Here is a 25,144-nt window from a genome sequence, read left to right as displayed (position 1 = left end):
CTTTTTGATGACCAATTCCCCCTTTTACCAAAGAGCACCTTCTGTCTACCAACATGTACTATTGTGTACCTTAGTAGCGCTTCCCTCCCTCCTCTTTCTACTCATATTATATTATTTGTCTGGTGTCAAGGAAATGTCTAAAGAAATACATCCGCTTGTATCAAGACAAACGTCAGGTAGGAAAATGGTGAACTTCCTTCTAAGTTTAGGTGACCGATTGCTTTAACATGCAGAAATGTCACTGCAACAACAAGAAACCAAAAAGGAGCATCAAAGATTTGCCCAATCAGAACAGATGCAGACTATGTTTCTCTTGTTCAAGCAACTTGACCGCCACCTAGAGGTTTAAAATAAATTAAACTATGGACAAGGCTTCAGTCTATTCAAATCAGAGTTTAATGCCAAACACCATACTACACAACATCATAGAAGTCAAAGAAGAGGTGACAAAGGGACACAGAAAATGGGCTACAAATGTAGTCTTTGTAGTTTGTATATACAATTCAGCTGCCCGGTCGTCCTCCATGTTCAACACAGTAAATATAAAAATGAAAATCAGTCTAAAGATAGAAACAGAGATTGTCTTTAGCTGGTTACAGCACTGACAGAGTCGCCTTGTGGGGCCAAACGTTGATGGGGAAACTGGTCCTATTTGGGTTGTTAAAATGTCCTCCTTCCAGATCAATTGGTGGCAGTTCAACTTCACACACACACACAACTCTCCCCAAAGTAATTCCTTGGTGTAGTGGCTTGGATCTATTCCATGAGATCGTTCCATCGGTAATGTAGGAGCAAGACTTCAGTCAAGTGGATCTGAGGATCTGGTTGATGTCCGTAGCCAAAGTGTTTTTGTTTACATTTGTTCATGTAAATCGGAATGCCCAGGTTCTCATGTGAGATCAGAATTAACATCCAGAATTTACAGGCTATGCTGGACAGAAACAGAGCCAGATGAGAAGGTTCTGGTCAGACGTGAAGAGGTACCGAGTGGTGTGACATGTGGTTAGACAAAATGAAACTTAATTCATTCGATGATGAAACACTGGGAAAATGGAAGTATTACCACCAACCCAAAACACTACAGGCGCAACCTTTCTGGGGACAGGACTTCTTACAAGAAAAAGGAATCGCATGTCAAATGCAGTGTGCTTGTTGCTTGGTTGTTGATGATTCAATTGTAGCGGTTGAATGGTATACATTTACATATACTCATATGGTTGTCAATGTGGATCTTATTATGGACATGGACCAGATTTGTCAATGTGGATCTTATTATGGACATGGACCAGATTTGTCAATGTGGATCTTATTATGGACATGGACCAGATTTGGCGATCAGAATACAATTTCACAAATCATTGTATATATGTGTGTGTGTGTGTGTCTACACCTGCACCTTCCGAACGTGTACAACATGACAGTATAAAACAGTGCTGTTTATCATTGGGGGGGGGGGCATTACCACTGTTCTCTTTATATTGAGACATTATCAATACCTTGTAAAGTAGGCAGAACCACATCTCATCTGGATTGATTTTAATGGAACATGATTGTGCTTCAGAAACAGACTCGGGAGTCTTACGCCTCAGAGTCTTACGCCTCAGAGTCTTACGTCTCAGAGTCTTACGTCTCAGAGTCTTACGTCTCAGAGTCTTACGTCTCAGAGTCTTACGTCTCAGAGTCTTACGTCTCAGAGTCTTACGTCTCTGAGGCTTACGTCTCAGAGTCTTACGTCTCAGAGTCTTACGTCTAAGAGTCTTACGTCTAAGAGTCTTACGTCTAAGAGTCTTACGTCTCTGAGTCTTACGTCTCTGAGGCTTACGTCTCTGAGGCTTACGTCTCTGAGGCTTACGTCTCTGAGGCTTACGTCTCTGATTCTTACGTCTCTGAGTCTTACGTCTCTGAGTCTTACGTCTAAGAGTCTTACGTCTAAGAGTCTTACGTCTAAGAGTCTTACGTCTCTGAGTCTTACGTCTCTGAGTCTTACGTCTCTGAGGCTTACGTCTCTGAGGCTTACGTCTCTGAGGTCTTACGTCTCTGAGGCTTACGTCTCTGAGTCTTACGTCTAAGAGTCTTACGTCTAAGAGTCTTACGTCTCTGAGTCTTACGTCTCTGAGGCTTACGTCTCTGAGGCTTACGTCTCTGAATCATGTTTAAAGTGACATTTACCAGAAAGTAGAGATGGGGATGCTGCATGTGGCTGATTGGTCCTGTGGAGGTGGTGGCATGACTGATCCCTCTACTGTGGCCCCGGAGGAGGAACCTGTGATCCAAGTGGGAATCTTAACACGCAACAACCTGCCTGTTACCAATGGCAACTATCATCCCGACCACAATAAGACGACGTGGATTTATGGAATCAGCGGTTCCATATTTGATGCCTGATCCAGACATTCTGATGGATATATTACTGGAGAATTGGTTTAGGGGGTACAAACCGTTTACATTATGTACAGGGAAAACGTAAATCGTTTCTAGGCTACATTCATTGTTCAGAAATTCCGAATGGGAACTGGTGCCAATGACTTGAGTGAAAAACCAGATAGACAAATAAGGTCTTGAAACATTTTGTATAAAATGATCCATTTCAAGACAATGAAAACGTTATACTTTGCTAAATGAAGGCTTACATGACATAACACGAAAGAAACAGAACACAAAGGAAAAAGGCTCTAATAAAGTTCCTTTGGTAAAAACAGTTGTTAAAATTTGAGCATTTTCAATATAGGCTATTTCTCTTCAGCAACTTTTGACCCGAGGTCTAAACTAAGTCTGTTAGGGTACACATCAATGCACATCTCGGACAAAAATGACGACTATCAACAAGCTATTTACAAAATCAGCAGTATGTGGGTAGTCTGATGTTACTATACTTGACTGACTGGGGGAAAACCTGGTATTTTCGCAGAAATCTGCCCAATAACTACACCACGGCTGCCAGAGATGTTGTGGACACATAGTACACATACCTGTACCACTGAAAAAAACATTCACAGGCTTTACAATTATACAAAATCCAAAAGCCATCTTGTGGTCTGGATAAAATACATGTTCATAGTCCATGCCTGTATGCTAGTCTTCCTACTCACAGTGGTTGTGAGAGACTTGTGTGGTTCCCCTTAGCAGTTAAACTAGAGACCTGTACACCAGATGGTGTGGTGCTCCTCAACCACTTCAATGGGTGTATATTGCTTCAAAACAGGGGGGGAGAAGGCCAAGCATTCTGTATGGCTCTTTCTGCATGGCTCTCAACAGTATCCATCAGTCTGAGGATCAGTCCAGCCGAGGATCAATAGCTGTTTCACGACAACGGCTTCCTTTCTTGCACTCAGAGTATTCGGTCGCAGCACGTCTTCTGCTGTATTCAAAGGGGGCATAAGACAGGCTGGTAGGGGTGGGTGGGGGTTCAGGGGGCTGATGGACAACTGGTTGGTGGCCACATAGGAAATTTGGCTTTTTTTTTGTGCTGCAAAGATAGGGAGGGTCCATTTAAAAAGTCCTTATAAAAACAAATATAAAGTAATCCATCAGTTTCCAGAATCCAGCAATTTGCTGCCAAACTGATGTATTAAAATGACGACAAGTAATACACTCCTGTCATCTCAAGTCGCTCTGGATAAGAGCGTCTGCTAAATGACTTAAATGTAAATGTAAATCTCGTCACCCGGGTTGAGCTAAGGTGCCCCTGAGGAGCTGCCATGATACGTCACATGGTATCTGTTGATTTTCAGGTAATAGAGGACCTGGGGATCCCGGGTGGTGGTGCACGGCAACAGACCCTCGCGACGCTCTCCCATCAGCCACTTGCGGGTGTCGGTGGCCATGTCGCTGGTCACGTGTTCCTTGGCCCAGGTGTCCACCAAGCCTTGGAAGCGGCGGTGCAGGCGAGTGTGGACTCTCTGGTGGGACTGGGGAAGGGAGGGACACCGGGGTTAGCTGTAGTGAAGATCATATCAGCACTCTGACCAACACCATGTGGGTTGAAACGTCAGTAAGCGGCCATTATGTTTCTCTAAATTATTTCATAATATGACATATTCCAATATCTTTACATATTCCAATATCTTCAGTGTTATCCACATGTACATTACTTGTCAGCACATTACTTGCCAGCCAAATAGAAATAGTAGCCAGGTCCCCCTGGGTACATGTTTTTGTGGAAGGAGCAGTATTTCGGTGGCCTACGGTACATTCTAATGCCTTGATTATTGAATACTTTATCGAGTTTACCACCCAAAATGGAAACATTTGTTGTAGAAAGACATGACTTTACCATTTAAAATACTGAACATTGATGAATTCAGTTTATTGTTAGTTGTTTTGGATTTAGTCTTTTAATTGGCTCATGTTGGTTAATGTTGCATAGACTTAAGTCATGTTTTTAAAAATTCTGAGCGGTAGATCTCAGATTGCATCTTGACTCAGAAAGTGACTGGGACTCAGAAAAGGTTGGTGACCACTGTTCTAGACTATTCCCTGCACATTTTGTTCATACCCTTTGCTAGTCAGTGAGTTATTAGCCCAGTTATAGATCATTTGTAGTCAGCAAATGGGGAGTGATTGCTTCTTACAAGAGCACAAAATGTGTGCATTTCTAGACTTCTTTTAAAAGTGAGTCAGGTAAAGAGACTGTCTTAAAGGGACAGTGTTGTATTTGGAGACAGACTTGAATAAGCAAAGTAGCCAATAGGCAGAGGGCATTAGTCTGATTCTCTGTAGTAATGGTATGGGAATATTAATTAATTTTATTTTGTAAAGTGGTTTCTTGCATCAAACAACATTTTCAGTCAAGTGTATGAACAGGTTAATGACAAGCCCACATGTTGTTTTTAAAGTCTCATAGAATGTAGACCTACATTGAACACCACACATTGGCTACTACTGTAGGCTGAATGACAGAACAGCTATTTCCATGTTAAAACGGTATGGGATCCATTTTATCCATTGTTTCCGATCAAATAGCCACAGTAGCCTACTTGGCCACTGTTAAAACTTAAAGGGAGTACAGCCTCAGTGTTCACAGTAAACACGTGCTGGAAGTTGCACAGAATTTCCAGAAATGTTCAAATTTGCATTCAGCAGACCTGAAATTTGCTCAGTGGCCCACATTCTTTTCGGGAACATTGGTTGGTGGTGTTGCCTACCTGATGAGCCCGGGTCAACGCAGTGCGCCTGTACATGTAGTCCTCCGACTTGAAGACGTACACCATCTTGTATGAGTTGAGTTTGAACATGCACTCCATCTTCAGGTCCTCAGCACTGTGGGACTTCTCCAACGTCCCCGTAGCCGCCTTCGCCTGCTGCAGCTGCTCCCACCCTCTCTGGCACTTCCGGATCCGCCGAAGGTTCCTGATTGGAAGAGGAGAAAGATTGGCATTAGACCAGAGCCAGTAACACCGTGCTTACCTGTGCCCTCTTCCCACATAGCAATTCAGTTTACAAGGACAGTTTACGCAAATTTCGGTCAAATCATGCGAGTACTTAGACTCGCAATGCACTATATCCATACCATTTGTAACATTGGTTGAGCACAGGATGTGTAAAGTTATAGCTAAATGACAGGACACATGGTTCCCAAACAACAGACCAACGCTAATGCTATTTACAGGTCAAAATACTCAGTCATTTAGGCCAATGTTTTCCATTTCCGACTCAAAGTTAACAATTTTAATAGATCAGAAAATATGCGAAATTTGAGCGGGCCGTCCCTGTAAAGATTTGTCTTGATATACCCATGCATAGCAACTCACCCAATAAGAGTTTAACTGGGACACAAATGATTAGGGGAAGGGTAGGCTCTATTGCAGTAGCAGCAGTATTCCTGTACAGTGCACTTCCGTTTGACATTCATATGTTGATTCTCTTGTTAGTCTTTAATATCCTTGGCAAACAATATTTTGGTCAATCAAATTGAATCCAGATTTTAAAAATGATTTTGCAAGCATTAAAAATGCAATTATTATTCACCCCGCTTTAATGAAAGGTTTAAATGTGTACTTACCACACAGGGTAGAGGTGAGCGAGGACTGAAACCGTGAAGCATATTTTGTCAATGCCACTTAGGACATTGCAGTTAGAGTAGCCAATTTCCAATAGAAATGGGAGAAAGGACATTTCATTTGTTTTTTTACACATTGCCGCCAAAAGGGTTAACAAGCCAGGATATGGGTTGAAGGATACTTTGATGTGCACATACAGTACTTCCACTGACAATGTACAGAGCAGTTATGACCATGCAATGAGGATAACGTTTAACTGAAAAGACAACCTGCTGGTTGTCACTGCTGTTTGAAGGTACTTTTAGGGGTGGAAAATAATGCCTATTGACTTTTGTACCAACCTCTCATATTCTTGATATGAGAAACAGACTAAATGCGGATGAGATCACTGATAAATAATATCCAGTCAAGGCAAGTAGCAAATATATGCAATGGGTAAAATAAAACAAAGGGGGGAGGGGGGGGGCTGACGCCAATTTTTTTGTTCCTGTTTTGCACGGGTCCTTCCAGCCCATTGAAATGTATATGATACATTATGGACACCCTTTTTGAAAAAATGGCAACAAGCACTGAAAACCAAAGACAGACAGGCTTGATGTGCAACACTCATCTCAGGGCTTAATAGAGAACCCAACCACCCTTCCATGCAATTCTCAGAGAGACGTCTGGAAAGAAATACACCAACATTTGAGCATACAATTCAGACCATTTTATTCACAAGCCCCTTCTCTTTTGTACAAGTGTTGCAGATGCCGTGCTTGACCAGGTTTTCATGAGTTATCAGCACTAGTCTTGGTCAACTCGTATAAAAACCTCACCCACAACAAAAAGATTGCAACGGGAGTGCACTGTATCCTTAAATTGTTTTACACATTATAATAGAGTATGCTGAACACCCCAAATCTCAATCCGTACAACATTTACATGTATCTAAACAGTGATTAGAAGAAGTCACATACAGAATGTTTTCCCTATGAATACAATTACAGGAAACACAGGGCAGCTGATAAAAAAGAAAAAATGATTTTATCTGAATCCTTTTCTCTAGACCGACAAAAAGGGGTCTTTTGCCTGTCACCAATGCCACAAAAAAAAATGGCCGTCGTGACAATGCAATTAAGGACACTGTACATATAGAATTTCTGCTCAACCAAATGGTTCTCCTCCAACAGAGGAAATGATTGTACAATAGAACACTAATATGCTCCATGGTATAAAAATACTTCCTTCCCTTACATACATACGCAATGTGAAACGTCAACTCCTGTTCACTGCTTCTTCTTCTTCTTCTTCCTCCTTTCAGTTTTATATCAAACCACTATTGTAGGCTTATTCTCACAATAAAAAAAATCTAACGAAATATTTTGTATTTTTTTTACCCAATGATTTGATGACTAGTCTGTTGAGTGGGAAAGTTGAAATAAATACTATCCTACTAATATAATATAAAAATTGCAATATTCATAAATAAAAGGGCCCCGTAAAACAAAACAAAAAGTGTGAATAAATGGATAAATAATGAGTCTATTTAAAAAGATGGCAGGGTAAAGTGCAATCTTTCGGAGATAAAGGCAGGGGGCAGAAATGGAGGGAAACAAGTTGCTTTTCGAGTAGACAGCCAATTACATTCTCTCTAACAAAAACAGGACAGGCACCGTCAGCATTTCTACTAAACATATATATATATATATTTTTTTAGCACTTAGGCCTACTTTTCTGAGGAAAGCAAACACAAAAATGACCTAGTGCACTTGTAGTTCAACTGGTGTGTGTGTTCATCACTATTGGCAGAGTTTTTCAAAACAAGTGCTTCGTGGATAAGTCTCGGGGCCCCATTTAGTTTGAGGCTACGGGGAGAAAGCCCTGAAAGTTTGGTTTGTGCAAAAAACACTGACCTGGAACTGACCTGCACGTCGAGAGGGAGATGGACTTGCACTCATTCTCAAAATGAGTCGTTTTTGTTTTTTTGTCAGCTGGTTTTGGCTTGTGAAACAGTACCATGGCCTGTCTTAGAGAGCCTTTAGGGTAGATGCTGTTAGCTGTGCAGACGGGGGAGACACAGCCAGAGGCCTCACCTGGGGAGGAACACAGGCTTTTGGGCCAGGTGCTCGCGCAGCTCTGGAGACGCTGAGTCCGAGTTCAGGTAGCGTCCCACGTAGTCGCACCACCGCTGTTTAAAGAACCAGAAGAGAACTACCGTCACAACACAAGAACCTGACTCATCTGAATCGGTTCTAAATGTCATGTGGCGACTGCCTGCCATACACACTAACAAACACACACCTCTGTCTCAGCGGGTTCGTCAGAGTTCTCCTCCTCCGTGTCAAGCAGCTCCAGGGTCAGGGTCACGCTGCCTTGGCTCTTCACAAACATCAGCTGGACCACAAACAAACCAGTCAAACAACAAGACAACCAACAAGACAAGACAGCAAAGGTCAGAGAGAACGTACCAGGGGAGACAGAAGAACAAAATGGGGACAGAAGAACAAAACGAAAGCAAGAGAGAAAAGCAGAGAGCTGGAGAGAGAACACATGAAAGTTCAAATGCAACTCAAAGTATTTTCCTGAGACACAATAACATTCCAGGTGGGACAGCCATCCACCCACCCATACCGTACCTTGAAGCAGTTCTCGTCGGACATGAGCTGCTCCGCCTTGCGCTGGTATGCCCCCTCGGCGGTCGCTCTGGAGGCCTGGGTGGACAGGGCGCCGCCGGTGGCCTTGTTGGTGCTCTGGCTCAGGTAAAGGTCTGTCACGCGCACGCAGAGCTCATCACTCACAATGTGCTGGAGCTGGTGATAGGAACCACAACGCCAGGTGTGAGCACAGTCATTAAGTCAGCCATCAAAGTTATCATTGTTTAGGCCGGGTGGGCCCCCATTTAGCTCTGTTGCCCCCCCCTTCCCCCACCGCCTGAAAGAGATTGTCCTCAACTGATTTCAGTTGACAATTTTGGCACCTAGATGTTCCTCAAAGTTGGCTTTTTCTCGCCGTCTGGGACCTAACGGAGGGAAAAGACTGTACTGACCTGTCTGACAATGCTCTGGATGAGCTTGTCCATGGTGAAGGCAGTGTAGGCGTGGATGGTGAACATCTCCCTGAGGGAGTCCTCGTACTGGGTGGGCTCCATGTTACCGTCCAGGAGGTTCCGCACCATCTCCAGGAAGGCAGAGTAGTAGTCCTCCACTTCAATGTCCACTGGAAAAGGAGAAGGTCAGGATTTAAAGTAATAGTACAGATGTTTTATAGACTTTCAGCAAGTGGTTTTTGAAAGTAGCGTTCACCAGCCAAAAGGGGTCCCGGAAAACTGTTTAAGTTACATGTGTGTATCAGTTCATTGTTCTGCTGCCCTGATCCCGCCTCCCACTTTTACCTTGCAACCTCATTAGACATCATTCCACCTGCCAATCAACATCAGAGGTGCGTTCAGCAAGATGCAACGTTTTGAAAAGTTCAGATACTCTATGTGGAACAAACATGCCTTTCTGACATGTAGCCTACATTAGAATAATGATACAACGGACTATTGGTGGCATTTCGTTCGGCAACGTTTGGCTACTGAATGTGGCCCAGGTAAGGTTGCTGTAGGCTACTTAATGTACATCCCTTGTAGCACAGTGTGATCAGATCATTATGGTAAAACATAGCCTGGTGAAAAGAGAGATGGTGTGTACAACAACGTCCACTTCATAGTATGACACTATGGGCTATAAGGATGTTATTTAGGAATTGTTATGTAACTAATGTCTCACCCTCATCTGTTATTAGTAGGAGAACTTCTGACTAACGTCGGATCTGATGCATTGTTTTGACCGATGTATTTGATTTATTCTCAGTTATCAAAATAACGAAACATTTATAGTTAACCTGTGTAGCTTCACAAGTGCCCGTCCACTATGAAACAAACGAGCGCAGCTCACATGCAGGAAATATTTGAAGCATTGAATGTCAGGATTGTGTGGCTTTCTCCGCTTAGGGGGAGGTTGCAGAGGGTATCTTAGGCACGAATGAGCCATACATTGGCAAAACGTGTTGAAATCAGAAGGTTTAAAAATACAGACAGTTGTCATGATCCCGGCTAGCCTATTGAGATTAGGAAAACATCTGGAGGGTATATCTCCCCCTGGTTGAGGTGTAAATGATAGGAAGGGTATCTATGTGCAATTGGAAAAACGGTCTGTATTGGGACCATTGACGTTGTCAAAAAAACATTCTCCTGGAGACGTTAGCATGTACTGTACATGTACATTTTTTTCAGATATGAAAGTAAAAACAACGTGACAGACTTTCAGAGGAAAAGCTTTGCAGATAGAAAACTGCATGATGAAGGTAAAGTACATTTTCTCCATAGAAAAATGTTAAACTGGGTGCAAAAAAAAGTGTGATCCTTTGATCTAAACCTTAATGGTCAGTGGGTTCATAGCGTGCTGCAGTTTGGTTTTAAAGGTTGTCTGGACTTACTGGGCTCCTTTAGTCTCAGCTGGACGGCAGGATTCTCACTCTTATCCCGTTTGACACCCAGCACCTCCCTCTCCCACTCCCGTTCCCTGCAGTCCTCCTCGATCTGCCTCTCTGCCTGCCCGTAGATGCGCAACAACCGCAAACAGAGGATCTGATGCAGGCGCTGGAAGATGTACCAGTTGTTGTTGACGTAGTAGAGGTTGTAGACGTCGTCTAGGCCACGCAGTTTCTGTGCCCCCGTGTTGCCGAATAGCAGCTTAGACTTAGCGGAGCCACCACTGCCAGCCAACCCGTTGTGCTTCTTTGACCCGTCTTCATCTGGCCCGGTTTCGTCTTCTTCCTCTTCCTCCTCCTCGTCTTCCTCTTCCTCTACATCCGACAGCTCCCCGCGCCGGGCGAACAGCATGTCTGGGATAAAGTGGTGGATGACCTGTTTGATCTTGTACTTGTCCTCCTTCTGGATGCCGACCTGCCTCTTGACGTGGTGGATGATGAGCGCGGCAGCGTCCTCCAGGATCTGGCTGTCCTGGTAGGTCAGGGTCATGTGGGGCCCGCCAGGCATGGGGGCCGTGTCCTCGGAAGCCTGTTCCTGTCGCTAAATGGAGGCAAAAAAAACACAGGTTAGAGTAGCTTACAGTGCCTTGCGAAAGTATTCGGCCCCCTTGAACTTTGTGACCTTTTGCCACATTTCAGGCTTCAAACATAAAGATATAAAACTGTATTTTTTTGTGAAGAATCAACAACAATTGGGACACAATCATGAAGTGGAACGACATTTATTGGATATTTCAAACTTTTTTAACAAATCAAAAACTGAAAAATTGGGCATGCAAAATTATTCAGCCCCTTTACTTTCAGTGCAGCAAACTCTCTCCAGAAGTTCAGTGAGGATCTCTGAATTATCCAATGTTGACCTAAATGACTAATGATGATAAATACAATCCACCTGTGTGTAATCAAGTCTCCGTATAAATGCACCTGTACTGTGATAGTCTCAGAGGTCCGTTAAAAGCGCAGAGAGCATCATGAAGAACAAGGAACACACCAGGCAGGTCCAATATACTGTTGTGAAGAAGTTTAAAGCCGGATTTGGATACAAAAAGATTTCCCAAACTTTAAACATCCCAAGGAGCACTGTGCAAGCGATAATATTGAAATGGAAGGAGTATCAGACCACTGCAAATCTACAAAGACCTGGCCGTCCCTCTAAACTTTCAGCTCATACAAGGAGAAGACTGATCAGAGATGCAGCCAAGAGGCCCATGATCACCCTGGATGAACTGCAGAGATCTACAGCTGAGGTGGGAGACTCTGTCCATAGGACAACAATCAGTTGTATATTGCACAAATCTGGCCTTTATGGAAGAGTGGCAAGAAGAAAGCCATTTCTTGAAGATATCCATAAAAAGTGTTGTTTAAGGTTTGCCACAAGCCACCTGGGAGACACACCAAACATGTGGAAGAAGGTGCTCTGGTCAGATGAAACCAAAATGGAACGTATGCACACAACGTATGCACACATGACTGTAAGTCGCTTTGGATAAAAGCGTCTGCTAAATGGCATATATTATTATTATTATTATTAACTTTTTGGCAACAATGCAAAGGCGTTATGTTTGGCGTAAAAGCAACACAGCTCATCACCCTGAACACACCATCCCCACTGTCAAACATGGTGGTGGCAGTCATCATGGTTTGGGCCTGCTTTTCTTCAGCAGGGACAGGGAAGATGGTTAAAATTGATGGGAAGATGGATGGAGCCAAATACAGGACCATTCTGGAAGAAAACCTGATGGAGTTTGCAAAAGACCTGAGACTGGGACGGAGATTTGTCTTCCAACAAGACAATGATCCAAAACATAAAGCAAAATCTACAATGGAATGGTTCAAAAATAAACATATCCAGGTGTTAGAATGGCCAAGTCAAAGTCCAGACCTGAATCCAATCGAGAATCTGTGGAAAGAACTGAAAACTGCTGTTCACAAATGCTCTCCATCCAACCTCACTGAGCTCGAGCTGTTTTGCAAGGAGGAATGGGAAAAAATTTCAGTCTCTCGATGTGCAAAACTGATAGAGACATACCCCAAGCGACTTACAGCTGTAATCGCAGCAAAAGGTGGCGCTACAAAGTATTAACCTAAGGGGGCTGAATAATTTTGCACGCCCAATTTTTCAGTTTTTGATTTGTTAAAAAAGTTTGAAATATCCAATAAATGTCGTTCCACTTCATGATTGTGTCCCACTTGTTGTTGATTCTTCACAAAAAAATACAGTTTTACATCTTTATGTTTGAAGCCTGAAATGTGGCAAAAGGTCGCAAAGTTCAAGGGGGCCGAATACTTTCGCAAGGCACTGTATATATATATATATATATATAAAAAAGCTTTAATCAATACTTGGGAGATATTAACACATGGATCAGATCAAGTAAGTGGTATATCACTGCCTCTTACCTCATCGTAGATGGTCTCAATCTCATTGAGCAAGGTCTTTGAGCGGAACACCTTGGTGTCATTCTGCTTGAAGTTGATGCCTTGGTGGTCCAGGGACTTGAGGTAATACTTCTCATTCTGCTCCCTCCAGATCTTGTTGAATCCTCTCTGGGCTTCCCTCCATTCTTCTTCTTTCATCTTTAACCTGGAACGAGGTCAATCAGAACACATACCGTGGTTAACATGGGACAGCAACATGTTCTCTGGAAGCTGTTGCTTAGGTCGCTTTACATGACTCTAATTTACATTTACTGTCCATCACACAACTTCTTCATATCACACCTCTTGAGTACTATAGGGACGGACACAGCCGGGTTCCTCTTGAGCCCGTCGATGATGTCGGCGGCCTTGTCGCCGTATATCCTCTGGATGGCCTTGCGGTGGATGACCTCGGAGCAGCCGCCCATGGTGTTGTCCAGCCGGAACTTGACCTGTTCCTCGGCCGTCATGCGCGACAGCCTCCTCTGTACGGCCTCCAGAGCTCTTATGGTGGCCAGGTTGGTCTCCAGCACCACGTCCAGCTGCAGGGAGAAGAAGAGTATGGAAAATGTCCTGTCTGAAGTGATGTACTGACATCAGCATACTTTGGTTTGTACTATTAGAATATAACTACCATGAGAGGGGGGGAAAGTCTCACCTCGAAGCGCTCGTCCTCACATCTGTAAATATGCTCCTCATACTGGGTCTTCTTGGAGCTGACAAAGGTGGAATCCTCTGACCACGAAGGGAACGACACCCACGTGTCATTCAGGACCTGAAATGGACCATACTGTTAAAACTCTGCTCTAATTCAGTCACTTGCCAAGATGAACAACATCTCAGTACTAACCAATTAAACCCCATGTGATCGACTTCACTGGCAGGATGACAGTGATGACTAAAATTGTATTTTCTTTGCTCTTAATTTTCAAATAGACAAACATGTATTTGACTAATTCCTCAGGTTTTTATTGATCCTATGATTCAATTTGGTTGATTTTGACGGGTAACATTTGACTGTCAGTAACTGCTATGCTCACCTCTTTACACAGTGGGGTCCTCCCTGTACACTTGGGCTGTGTGTAGCTCTTGGGTAGCGCCCTGTAGCTGGAGCCCAACCTCTTACAGGAAGCGTAGTCAATCTCCATGGCCATGCCTTCTGTGGTCCTCTCCTTGGGAAAGCTCTCGATGTGGCTGGACTCTCTGTAGCCCAGGAAGTTTTTGAACCAGGAGAACAGCTCTGGGAATTTTCTGCAGATCACATTCCAGAATGGGTGTTAGATGGGCGGCAAAATATCAGGATGAATAACAGAGCTTGTATTTTCACATGCCGTTAACGAACAAGGCCATTTTTAATGTAATATTTTATTTTTAATTTAACCTTTATTTAACGAGGAAAGTCAGTTAAAAACAAATTCTTATTTACAATGACAGCCTACCTGGGAACAGTGGGTTAACTGCCTTGTTCAGGGAAAGAACGACATATTTTTACCTTGTCAGCTCGGGGTTTCGATCCAGCAATTCGATAACCCAGCAACTAACCACTAGGCTACCTGTTAACCACTAGGCCCTAACCACTAGGCTACCTGCCTCTAACCACTAGGCTACCTGCCTCTAACCACTAGGCTACCTGCCTTCCCCGAGCTGACAATGTATAGGAGGCCAATAATAGGAATGGAGAAGGATGCCTATAGCTTTTTAGATCATGAACATGGACATTAATTTTGCCTAAGAACAAACATATTAGCAACACCTTTTTGACATGCTCAGAGTGTCAGAGTTTTATACTACCGACTCAGCCTGATCTTGAGAGGCTGGTGGCCCTGTTAACTCTACTCATCTGCTGTAGCATGACTGAATTGTCTACACTCCTCACAGCAGAGAAGGTAGTTGCAACAGCTATGCAGCGCATCCTGTAGTCAGGCTGATAAATTGTGCAAAGTTTTTTAAATGGTTGTTTGGCGCGCAGGTGACAGTTGCTTAAAGCTTACCCCAGGAATGGCAGCACTAGCTGCACAAGCTCTGCACGAGAAATCACTTCCTGGTTAAAGATGAGCAGACAACGCAGGAAGTTGTCATAGGCCTCAGAGCTCCGGAGGGCTTTCCTCACCTATGATAAGAAAGCAGCTCTGTAAATACACACTTCAACACACGCTGAATTACTTTACAGTAAGGGAGACAGCATCTCATCACAACCAGGCAATTCATTCATTCAAAATCATGTTCAGTTGGAACAGAATAAATCATTTCTATAGGTGTCATTCGTATAGATCACATTTTATGTTATTGTATAACATTCACATTAGGTTTAAAACAAAAATGGAGAAGGACCTTTTCAAAGAAGAGAGATTCTGTGCCGATGCTGTGTTTGCTGGCCTCAGCCATGGCATGGTCTTTCCCCAACATCTTGGGTTTCTTCTGCAAGGGTGGGAAAGAGAAGAATTGAGGACTATAAATAAGGACTACATTGCCACTGACATGGTAGACCAATTAACTGATACAGGGACAGAGGCCTCAGAGGTATATTACAGTTCTACAGTAAATAAGAGAAGCTAAAAAATAAGGTAAAAATCCCACATTTAAAGAGTTGACAGATCTATGGGACACTCTAGTCAAAAGTATACCATTCTAAGCTGTCTGAACAGTATTACAACTGTTACTATTGCTAACTAGTTTCATAATAACCGCATGTCTGACAACTATGGTTGCAAAGCTACCGGTAATCTATCGGAATCTTCAGTAATTTTGGTAATTAACAGGTAATCTATGGTAATTTGGGTAATTTATACTTGAATAACTTTTTTAAAAACAAAACAATATATAGTATTAATTTGTTATATCTGTGTCCATATTGTCCATTAGCTTCTAGTGGATAGACCATATGGTTTTAAGAGAAAATAACCTAATTATTGAAAAAAGTAAAACGATGAAATTATTCTCAATTATTTACTCTTTCACAACTGCCACCGGTTTGGCGCCAAAACGTTTACATACAAAGGCTTGACACTGTCAATGAGAGGGCGCTAGTTTACCTTGACGGGAGGCGTTGCGCCCGCTCCAGAATGCCTCCGGATTGGACAGCCGTTCTGGTTGAGCCGCTGCCTCTTGACCGTGGTGCCGTGGTCGTTGCGCACCGACTCCGCCCGGTCGGCCGTGGTCTTGCTCAGCAGCTGGAGAAAAGGGGGACAACTCTGGATCAGAGATAAACGTGAGAGTTTAAGATAGGCAACATCTGTGTAGATCTGCACAGAACATACAACTTTTACATCAAACTGAAAGGCATTATCAGTGCATCTTGATCTAAGACCCTGTCTGAGTCACATGATGTAGTAAATAAAACAGGTGGTATTAGTCATATGAAAATAACAATACGATACGACAGTGGCCAAGTTTGTAATTCAATGTCCTCACATAGTTTAAACTCAACTTCTATCATTCTGAAATAACATCTCAGGTGAAGGAAGCATTATCTCTTGCAATAGAGCACTATTTTAGCGTGGACGCGAAACACTCACCACTGAACTGTTGGCATCCGGTAAGAACTGTCCGAACTCCGAGAGCAGGTCCTCCTGGTTCTTGAAGAGCCGTGCCACCTGAGCGTACACCTCCTGCTCTGTTAATGCCGGAGTGTAGTTCCCCCCCGCCTCCTTCGCGTTTCGCTGCTCCTTCTGCAAAAGCAGCCATCAGACCACTGGTTACAGACTACACCAAGAACTTCAATCAGACCACTGGTTACAGACTACACCAAGAACTTCAATCAGACCACTGGTTACAGACTACACCAAGAACTTCAGACCACTGGTTACAGACTACACCAAGAACTTCAATCAGACCACTGGTTACAGACTACACCAAGAACTTCAATCAGACCACTGGTTACAGACTATACCAAGAACTTCAATCAGACCACTGGTTACAGACTACACCAAGAACTTCAATCAGACCACTGGTTACAGACTACACCAAGAACTTCAATCAGACCACTGGTTACAGACTACACCAAGAACTTCAATCAGACCACTGGTTACAGACTACACCAAGAACTTCAATCAGACCACTGGTTACAGACTACACCAATAACTTCAATCAGACCACTGGTTACAGACTACACCAAGAACTTCAATCAGACCACTGGTTACAGACTACACCAAGAACTTCAATCAGACCACTGGTTACAGACTACACCAAGAACTTCAATCAGACCACTGGTTACAGACTACACCAAGAACTTCAATCAGACCACTGGTTACAGACTACACCAAGAACTTCAATCAGACCACTGGTTACAGACTACACCAAGAACTTCAATCAGACCACTGGTTACAGACTACACCAAGAACTTCAATCAGACCACTGGTTACAGACTACACCAAGAACTTCAATCAGACCACTGGTTACAGACTACACCAAGAACTTCAATCAGACCACTGGTTACAGACTACACCAAGAACTTCAATCAGACCACTGGTTACAGACTACACCAAGAACTTCAATCAGACCACTGGTTACAGACTACACCAAGAAAGACCACTGGTTACAGACTCAAGAACATCAGACCACTGGTTACAGACTACACCAAGAACTTCAATCAGACCACTGGTTACAGACTACACCAAGAACTTCAATCAGACCACTGGTTACAGACTACACCAAGAACTTCAATCAGACCACTGGTTACAGACTACACCAAAAGAACTTCAAGAATCAGACCACTGGTTACAGACTACACCAAGAACTTCAGACCACTGGTTACAGACTACACCAAGAACTTCAATCAGGTTACAGACTACACCAAGAACTTCAATCAGACCACTGGTTACAGACTACACCAAGAACTTCAATCAGACCACTGGTTACAGACTACACCAAGAACTTCAATCAGACCACTGGTTACAGACTATACCAAGAACTTCAGACCACTGGTTACAGACTATACCAAGAACTTCAGACCACTGGTTACAGACTACACCAAGAATTAACCATGGATGACATAATAGGGTCAATGTAAATAACATTATATGTATTTATTTAACAAGGCAAGTCAGTTAACATTCTTATTTACAGTGATGGCCTACACCGTCCAAACCCTAACCAGGACGACACTGGGCCAGGGCGGCGCACAATCAGAATGATCTGAATTTCCTTCCTCTAAAGTTTCTTTCTGCAATGATTATCTCTGGTTCTTGTATCCCTGTTCCCAGAAAGTGACCAGGGAGACCACACAAAGGGCACCACTGCCCCGTCGGCAGTTTCGTTATAGCACTGGAATGGAACCTCAAGTTCATATTGAATGGTGACCCAGGTTACGAACAGATCTCTGTGTGTACACTGTCTTTTTTATAGCTTGTTGTTTACACTGAAAATAAATCACCCTTCAGAAAGAAGCCAGATTTATTGAATGAAATGCTTTGTGTGGGGCAGTTCTCGCGCTGTGTTTTTACCTGGTAAGTGTGCAGGATCTCCAAGAAGGCTTTGTAGATGTCGGGCTGCCCCTGGAAGCGGTTCTTGATCTTGTTGACGTAGTTGATGGCGTGGTTGAACTCCACTGGCTGGTTGTTTTGCAGGGGAGGCCCGCTGGAAGGGGTGCTGCTCACCGGGGCGTGGGACTGGACCGAGGGGGACCGTGGGGAGGCATAGGATGGGATTGATGGGTTGGGTTGGCTAGTCGGGGTCAGGGCAGGAGACTGCATCGGCTGTGGGGGGAAAAGGAGATCGACAATGAGTTGCCCCCAAATATGAAATATACACTACCATTCAAAGTTTGGGGTCTCTTAGAAATGTCATTGTTTTTTTTTTATACAGAAAAGCAATTTTTTTGTGTGCATTAAAATTACATCAAATTAAGCCAAAATACAGCGTAGACATTGTTAATGTTGTAAATGACTATTGTAGCTGGAAACAGCTGATTTTTTATGGAATATCTACATAGGTCCATTATCAGCAACCATCACTCCTGTGTTTCAATGGCACGTTGTGTTAGCTAATCCAAGTTAATAATTTCAAAAAGGCTAATTGATCAGTAGAAAACCCTTTTGCAATTATGTTAGCACAGCTGAAAACTGTTGTTCTGATTAAAGAAGCAATAAAACTGGCCTTCTTTAGACTAGTTGAGTATCTGGAGCATCAGCATTTGTGGGCTCGATTACAGGCTCAAAATGGTCAGAAAAACAAAGACCTTTCTTCTGAAACTCGTCAGTCTATTCTTATTCTGAGAAAGGAAGGCTATTTCATGTGAGAAATTAAGAAACTGAAGATCTTGTACAACACTATGTACGACTCCCTTCACAGAACAGTGCAAAATGGCTCTAAACAGAATAGAAGGAGTGGGAGGCCCCGGAGCACAACTGAGCAAGAGGACAAGTACATCAGAGTGTCTAGTTTGAGAAACAGACACTTCAAGTCCTCAACTGGCAGCTTCATTAAATAGTACCCGCGAAACACTAGTTAACGTCAACAGCGAAGAGGCGACTTCGGGATGCTGGCATTCTAGGCAGAGTTGCAAAGGAAAAGCCAGATCTCAGACTGGCCAATAAAAATAAAATATTAGTATGGGCAAAAGAACACGGACACTGGACAGAGGAACTCTAAGGCCAGCATCCCGGAGTAGCCTCTTCTGTTGACATTGAGAGTGGTGTTTTACAGGTACTATTTAATGACGCTGCCAGTTGAGGACTTGTGATGCGTCTGTTTCTCAAACAAGAAACCCTAATGTACTTGTCCTCCTGCGCAGTTGTGCACCGGGGCCTCCCATTCCTATTTCTATTCTGGTTAGCGCCAGTTTGTGCTGTTCTGTGAAGGGAGTAGTACACAGTGTTGTATGAGATCTTCAGTTTCTTGGCAATTTCCAACGTGGAATAGCCTTCATTTCTCAGAACAAGAATAGACTGATGAGATTCAGAAGAAAGTACTTTGTTTCTGGCCATTTTGAGCATGTAATTGAACCCACAAATGCTAATGCTCCAGGACAGTTTTATTGCTTCTTTAAATCAGAACAGTTTTCAGCTGTGCTAACAATTTCAAAAGGGTTTTCTAATGACCAATTAGCCTTTTAAAATGATGAACTTGGATTAGCTAACACAACGTGCCATTGGAACACAGGAGTGATGGTTGCTGATAATGGATCTCTGTACGCCTATGAAGTTATTCCATTAAAAACCAGCCGTTTCCAGCTACAAGAGTCATTTACAACATTAACAATGTCTACACTGTTTCTGATCAATTTTATGTTATTTTAATGGACAAAAAAAAGGTGCTTTTCTTTCAAAACCAAGGAAATTTCTAAGTGACCCCAAACTTTTGAATGGTAGTGTACAGCAGCACATAACAATAAAACAGTTGAATAATATATTTGACATAAGCAACTATACAGTAATAAGTAAATGAATACATGTTTACATAACAAATGAAGAAATAAGCCAATGACTTGTGGTTCAAATCTCCAATAGGAAACTAAACACGCAGAAACAAAGAACTTGAGAAGAGGTTCTTGCACAGAATGACACAACAAAGGAAAGGGGTCTTAGTGAGCTGGAACCTTGCTGGTCTTGGCCGGTGTAGGCTGGGTGGGTAGAGCGGTGCTGGCTGTGGCGGTGCTGGTGGGGGGTCCACTGGGCAGCTGCAGGGCCTGGTGATGATGGGGCACCGGCTGGCTGGGTGGCCCCGTAACGGGGAGGTTCTGGACAGAGATGCCGTGCGGGGTGATGTAGTGGATCTGTCCTGGCGTGGTCACGTTGACCTGCTCGTTGGTCTGGACCTCGATCTTGTAGCCCGGCGGCAGGAAGGTGTTGAATCCCATGATGAGGTCTGGGTGGCCCTTGAAGAGCTGGGAGACACGGCTGATCACACCTGGAGTGTCGATGCTGTGAAAGTAAATGTGTGTGTTTAAGATTGACTACATGGTAGTTAGACTGTGCAGAATCACTGATCTACAAATCACCTCGCTTCTCAAATAACTACTAATTATCAAGATTAGTGATTCCCCACCTCGCCTTGCTCAAACTGATCCCCTCAAACACATGGAATATCTTCCTGCAGCAAGAGTTCACGACTTACATGGATGTTTACAGTGTTTGCTTAGAAAAACAAACTAAATTGTAACTGACCTCTGTGACTTGAACTCTTTCATGATGTCAAGGAAGTCGTTGTAGACTTGAGGCTGATTCCCAAACTGCAGTTTCACTTGGTCCAAGTAGGACAGAGCATCTTCAACCTACAAACACAGTTATGCCAGTCAAACAATGTTCTCAAAAGGTATAAGGAGATGAAGTGGGCATTGATCAAGATAATGAAAACATCCCAATGAGCTCCATACTTTAATTGTTGACTAGTCTCATTGCTGTATTATCTACTAGTGATGGGGGGGCTCAATACAGTTAAACGTAGGATATCATTTTGACAATATCCCAAGATTATTTTTGCACTAGTTGGCTGAACCACCTTAAAAAAAGGTATTTAACCTTTATTTAACTAGGCAAGTCAGTTAAGAACAAATTCTTAATTTACAATGACGGCCTACCCCATCCAAACCCTCCCCTAACCAGGAAGATACCCCATCCAAACCCTCCCCTAACCAGGAAGATGCTGGGCTAATTGTGCACCACCCTATGGGACTCCGATCACGGCTGGTGGTGATACAGCCCGGAATGGAACCCGGGTCTGTAGTGATGCAGTGCCTTAGACCGCTGCTCCATTCTGGATCCCTACACTCCAGTACTTCTCCTTCATAGCTTGTTTTCAGCACTTGTATTTCCATGACTGATCAAAACTAATTTTCCCATGGCTCTCGTCCCTCTGCAGCAGTCATACAGTGAGCAATGTTTGTAACGTGGAATAGCAATTCAATGACAGAATACATATAGAATCGCAATACATATCGGTACCTAAGTATGGTGATGATATTGTATCCCTGGCAACTCCCAGCCCTATTATCTACCATGCTTTGAAATCAACAGGTCCTAATTGAGTCCATCATACCTCCACTTTATTCTGTATTTAGTACATGTGCTTATTTTGATCTCTTTTGTACATTCAATAAAATGTATACATATGAAAAATGCACCTTGAGTCGCTGGAACTGGGCACCCTGTGAGGGGGCCATAGGGGCCAAAGGATGGGCATGGCTCTGGACCACCGCAGCCCCCTGTGATTGGACAGCTGGACTGTGGGGGTGGGGCCCGACAAGTGCAGCGGGACTAGAGGCATGTCCATGGCCACTGGAGTTCTGGGGCATTGTGGGAACCTGGAGGACAAGATTCAGTCAAATATCAGCATTCTGCCTGTGGTAAAATAGTAAACAAAGCCTTGAAAAAGGCAAATACAGAAACTACAGTTTGCTGGTTAATTGGCACTTATAAATTAATGCATTGTAGAATCTAGCAAAATTATTATTTTCTGTGCAACATGCTCTCATCTAGATTAAAGAGATAGGGCAACAGGTCCCATACCTGGTAACCCTGGGGGATGGAGTATTGGATGCCGGGGGAAGGCTGCATGTTGTCGGTGACGGCCTCGTACACGGCTGGGGCTAGGACGCGGTGCTGGAAGCCCTCCGCAGTACCTGGGACTGGGGGGCGACGCTGCTGCTGGGACGCAAATACTGGTTCCTGATCCTCCACACGCCGCTTCATTGTATATTCATACTCAAAAGAGCTAGGAGGCACAGGTACAACACAGTTAACATTTAGGCATATTTGATTGATAAATCGATAGTCACCCTGACACAACTGCGAGTTTCAAGTTGCATACATTCATTTAGCACATTTCAGACTCTGTGGCACACATTTATGGGATTCTCCAGTTTCTGTCTCAACCACAACTAGTGGCTATATTTTTTTGGAAAAAAGTGATATGAACGTTATTGTGATCACTTTGGAAGGAGAGTGGTTGGTAGCCCCCCCCCCCCCAACAAGGCTGGAGAATTCAGTACGTCACAAAGAAGGATGTTTGACCAGAATATGAGCTAGAATTCACATGGACTGCTTTAGTGGACAAAACATAGATTACTATGTAGCTAACTATAGTGTGTAGGGACGAGGGACGCATTGGCAAGATACCGACTGGACAACGTTATTCAACCATTTATCTAGCTAGCGTGCTTGCTAAGATAACTCGGAAGTAACGTTACTCTGATCACTCAAGATGGTAAACCAACATATGGAATATGGCTAGGGAACACATCCATAAGTCTAATCCAATTAAATGTATGTTTCTTATTTAGCGGTGGCGACATGTCCCAAAGACAATCCACAAGCTAACAGTGAGATGTTAACTGGCTAGCGGTTAGCTTCTAAACCAGCCATAAGACCTGCCCATTCCCCTCCCCCTCTGCCAAGAGAGGGCCTGACGCCATCCACTGCTAGCGGAGTCGTGCGCGCCCGAACTTGTGTGGCTAAATGTACGAGCGTGTCAGGTCAAATAATGTGCAGAGTACTGTTAACTATTTGCCTTTTCATTGTTAACTAACGCGTTAGCCTTAGCTATCGTAATAACGAAAATGTAAATTAAAAATAGATTTCAGTTAACGTTAGCTAACCAGGGATGGTTGACTTCCCGGTGGTCTTTTTAGTGAGCTACTGCTAGCAACACATTGTGGCTTTACGCTAACCAGCCATGGTCGAACGTCATCATCATGAAACCCAGTGATTCGACTAACGTTAGGTAGCACAACAACTGTCCTTGCTAACATTATCTCAATACTGTAGCAAATACTGTTTTTCGCTGGATAAATGTGTTTTTTTTCAGGATTAGCTAGTTACAAGTCGTTAATTTGTCCGAATCCTATCTACATGTTTAGCTAGCCAACTACTGTTGTACGATGCTGTTCACTAGCTCATGGAACTACTGTAGCTAGCTAATCGTCAAAAACACATTAGCCAGCGAACATTAGCGACATTTTCGACATGCTAAAGCAAGCATCGTTAATGTTTAAAGACTCAGTCTGCCAGCAGAAAGAACATTTTCTGAGATGTATTTATGCATCTGTCTGACAAGGTTATGTAGCAACTTGCTGTAACAGCACGTAGCTAGCGCCATTTAGTTTTGCTTCAAATGGGCTTAGTTAGCTAGCTAACGTTAGCTTGAGAGATAAACTCACCTCAACTGACTGAGACCAATAACAACTTGTCGAACCAAATTTGGATTTTCTCAGTCAAATGACAAAAAATCGCCAGTTAAACCGTATCAAGATTGAAGGTGCATATTCCAATTGAAATGTCAAAGAAGAACTGCCCCTGCTAGCAAACCCGCTAACAACAATCCCTGTGGCTAGTACGCTCCTTGAACAGAGGCGTGGTTCCAATGAGGGCGGCTAGTCTCCGCCCATTCTAAATGATAATTGGCAACTCTTCAACAGAGGAAACAATAGCAACGGAACTTCATTGGTCAGATTTCCAGTCACTCAGATCAGGGAAAAATTGTTACTTGCATGCATTTTTAGACCTCCGCAAACTTTCTTTTTTTTACCATTGACTACAAAATATCATATATAGAACCATAAACTCGATGATAATGTAAGAAATATAGCTACTGTACCTGTATGAACATAATACGCTACTTTGTGCCTTTTCGTATCTTGACACGAGGATACAGCACAACCGCATAGGTATTATAGTGCTCAACGACTTCATAAGCACAACATATAGTATTTATGAACCAGACTATAGATGCTTCACAAATCAGTTATAACCAAAGCGATACTATAAAAGGTGCTTCCTTCTGGTGCTTTTCCAAATGGTAAATTACATGTTCTTACTTCGGAGAATCTGGTAGTCAGTCAGAGGGTTTATGTTTCATGGGTATAAAATGTTTGAATTAAGTGAAATTCATGAGGATTAACACTATTTCAGCGGTAGTAGGAGACCAATACGCCTTTTTGTGACAAACTGCGTATCAGACCTGGTTTGTCCTTGCACCTGAAGACTGATAGCCAGATGAACTAAAGCCCCAGCATGAGTCGTCTTTGTGCGTACAAAAGCACGATCTATGTTTGTTGTAAACGTGGGGCGGGAGTAGTATCAATAATATTGATTAGTTAAGACCGGGTTACTGTAATGATGTGACAACTGTTGATGGCTTTATAAATACATTTGATCGAATTTGATTGGTATGCATTGGGAGTTATTAGAAAGGTTAAATATTTTTTTTACTTTGAAAACCTTTCAATTTCACTTAACAGTGGAGGAAACTTGTAAATATGTGTCAACGGCAGTTTAAAA

General features: G+C 43.1%; 1 protein-coding gene and 1 non-coding gene across 4 annotated transcripts; both read right to left on the bottom strand.

Moving 5' to 3' along the window:
- Window positions 1-373: 373 nt before the first annotated feature.
- LOC124018113 (paired amphipathic helix protein Sin3a-like) lies at window positions 374-24,224 on the bottom strand. Of its 3 annotated transcripts, none has more exons than XM_046333389.1 (21): window positions 24,025-24,224; window positions 22,376-22,580; window positions 21,991-22,170; window positions 21,035-21,141; window positions 20,467-20,791; window positions 18,374-18,625; window positions 16,448-16,600; window positions 15,965-16,123; window positions 15,264-15,350; window positions 14,924-15,042; window positions 13,973-14,183; window positions 13,591-13,707; window positions 13,236-13,474; window positions 12,915-13,098; window positions 10,461-11,055; window positions 9,028-9,197; window positions 8,618-8,791; window positions 8,283-8,375; window positions 8,075-8,169; window positions 5,145-5,349; window positions 374-3,908 (listed from the first exon to the last, which is right to left on the bottom strand). In XM_046333389.1, the coding sequence occupies exons 2-21, from the start codon at window positions 22,556-22,558 to the stop codon at window positions 3,675-3,677; spliced, it is 3,882 nt and encodes a 1,293-aa protein (XP_046189345.1). In that variant the 5' UTR covers window positions 22,559-22,580; window positions 24,025-24,224; the 3' UTR covers window positions 374-3,674. The 3 variants fall into 3 exon arrangements, with proteins under 3 accessions (XP_046189345.1, XP_046189346.1, XP_046189347.1); XM_046333390.1 differs by having other exon boundaries at window positions 15,965-16,102; XM_046333391.1 differs by lacking the exons at window positions 374-3,908; window positions 5,145-5,349 and having other exon boundaries at window positions 6,694-8,169.
- LOC124018117 lies at window positions 14,702-14,839 on the bottom strand. The gene has a single exon (XR_006835574.1). It is a non-coding gene; the product is annotated as a small nucleolar RNA U109 (small nucleolar RNA).
- Window positions 24,225-25,144: the final 920 nt, after the last annotated feature.

This window comes from Oncorhynchus gorbuscha, unplaced genomic scaffold, assembly GCF_021184085.1.
Source record: "Oncorhynchus gorbuscha isolate QuinsamMale2020 ecotype Even-year unplaced genomic scaffold, OgorEven_v1.0 Un_scaffold_390, whole genome shotgun sequence".
NCBI classification, from domain to species: domain Eukaryota; kingdom Metazoa; phylum Chordata; class Actinopteri; order Salmoniformes; family Salmonidae; genus Oncorhynchus; species Oncorhynchus gorbuscha.
This window is presented reverse-complemented; position numbering and strand designations above follow the sequence as displayed.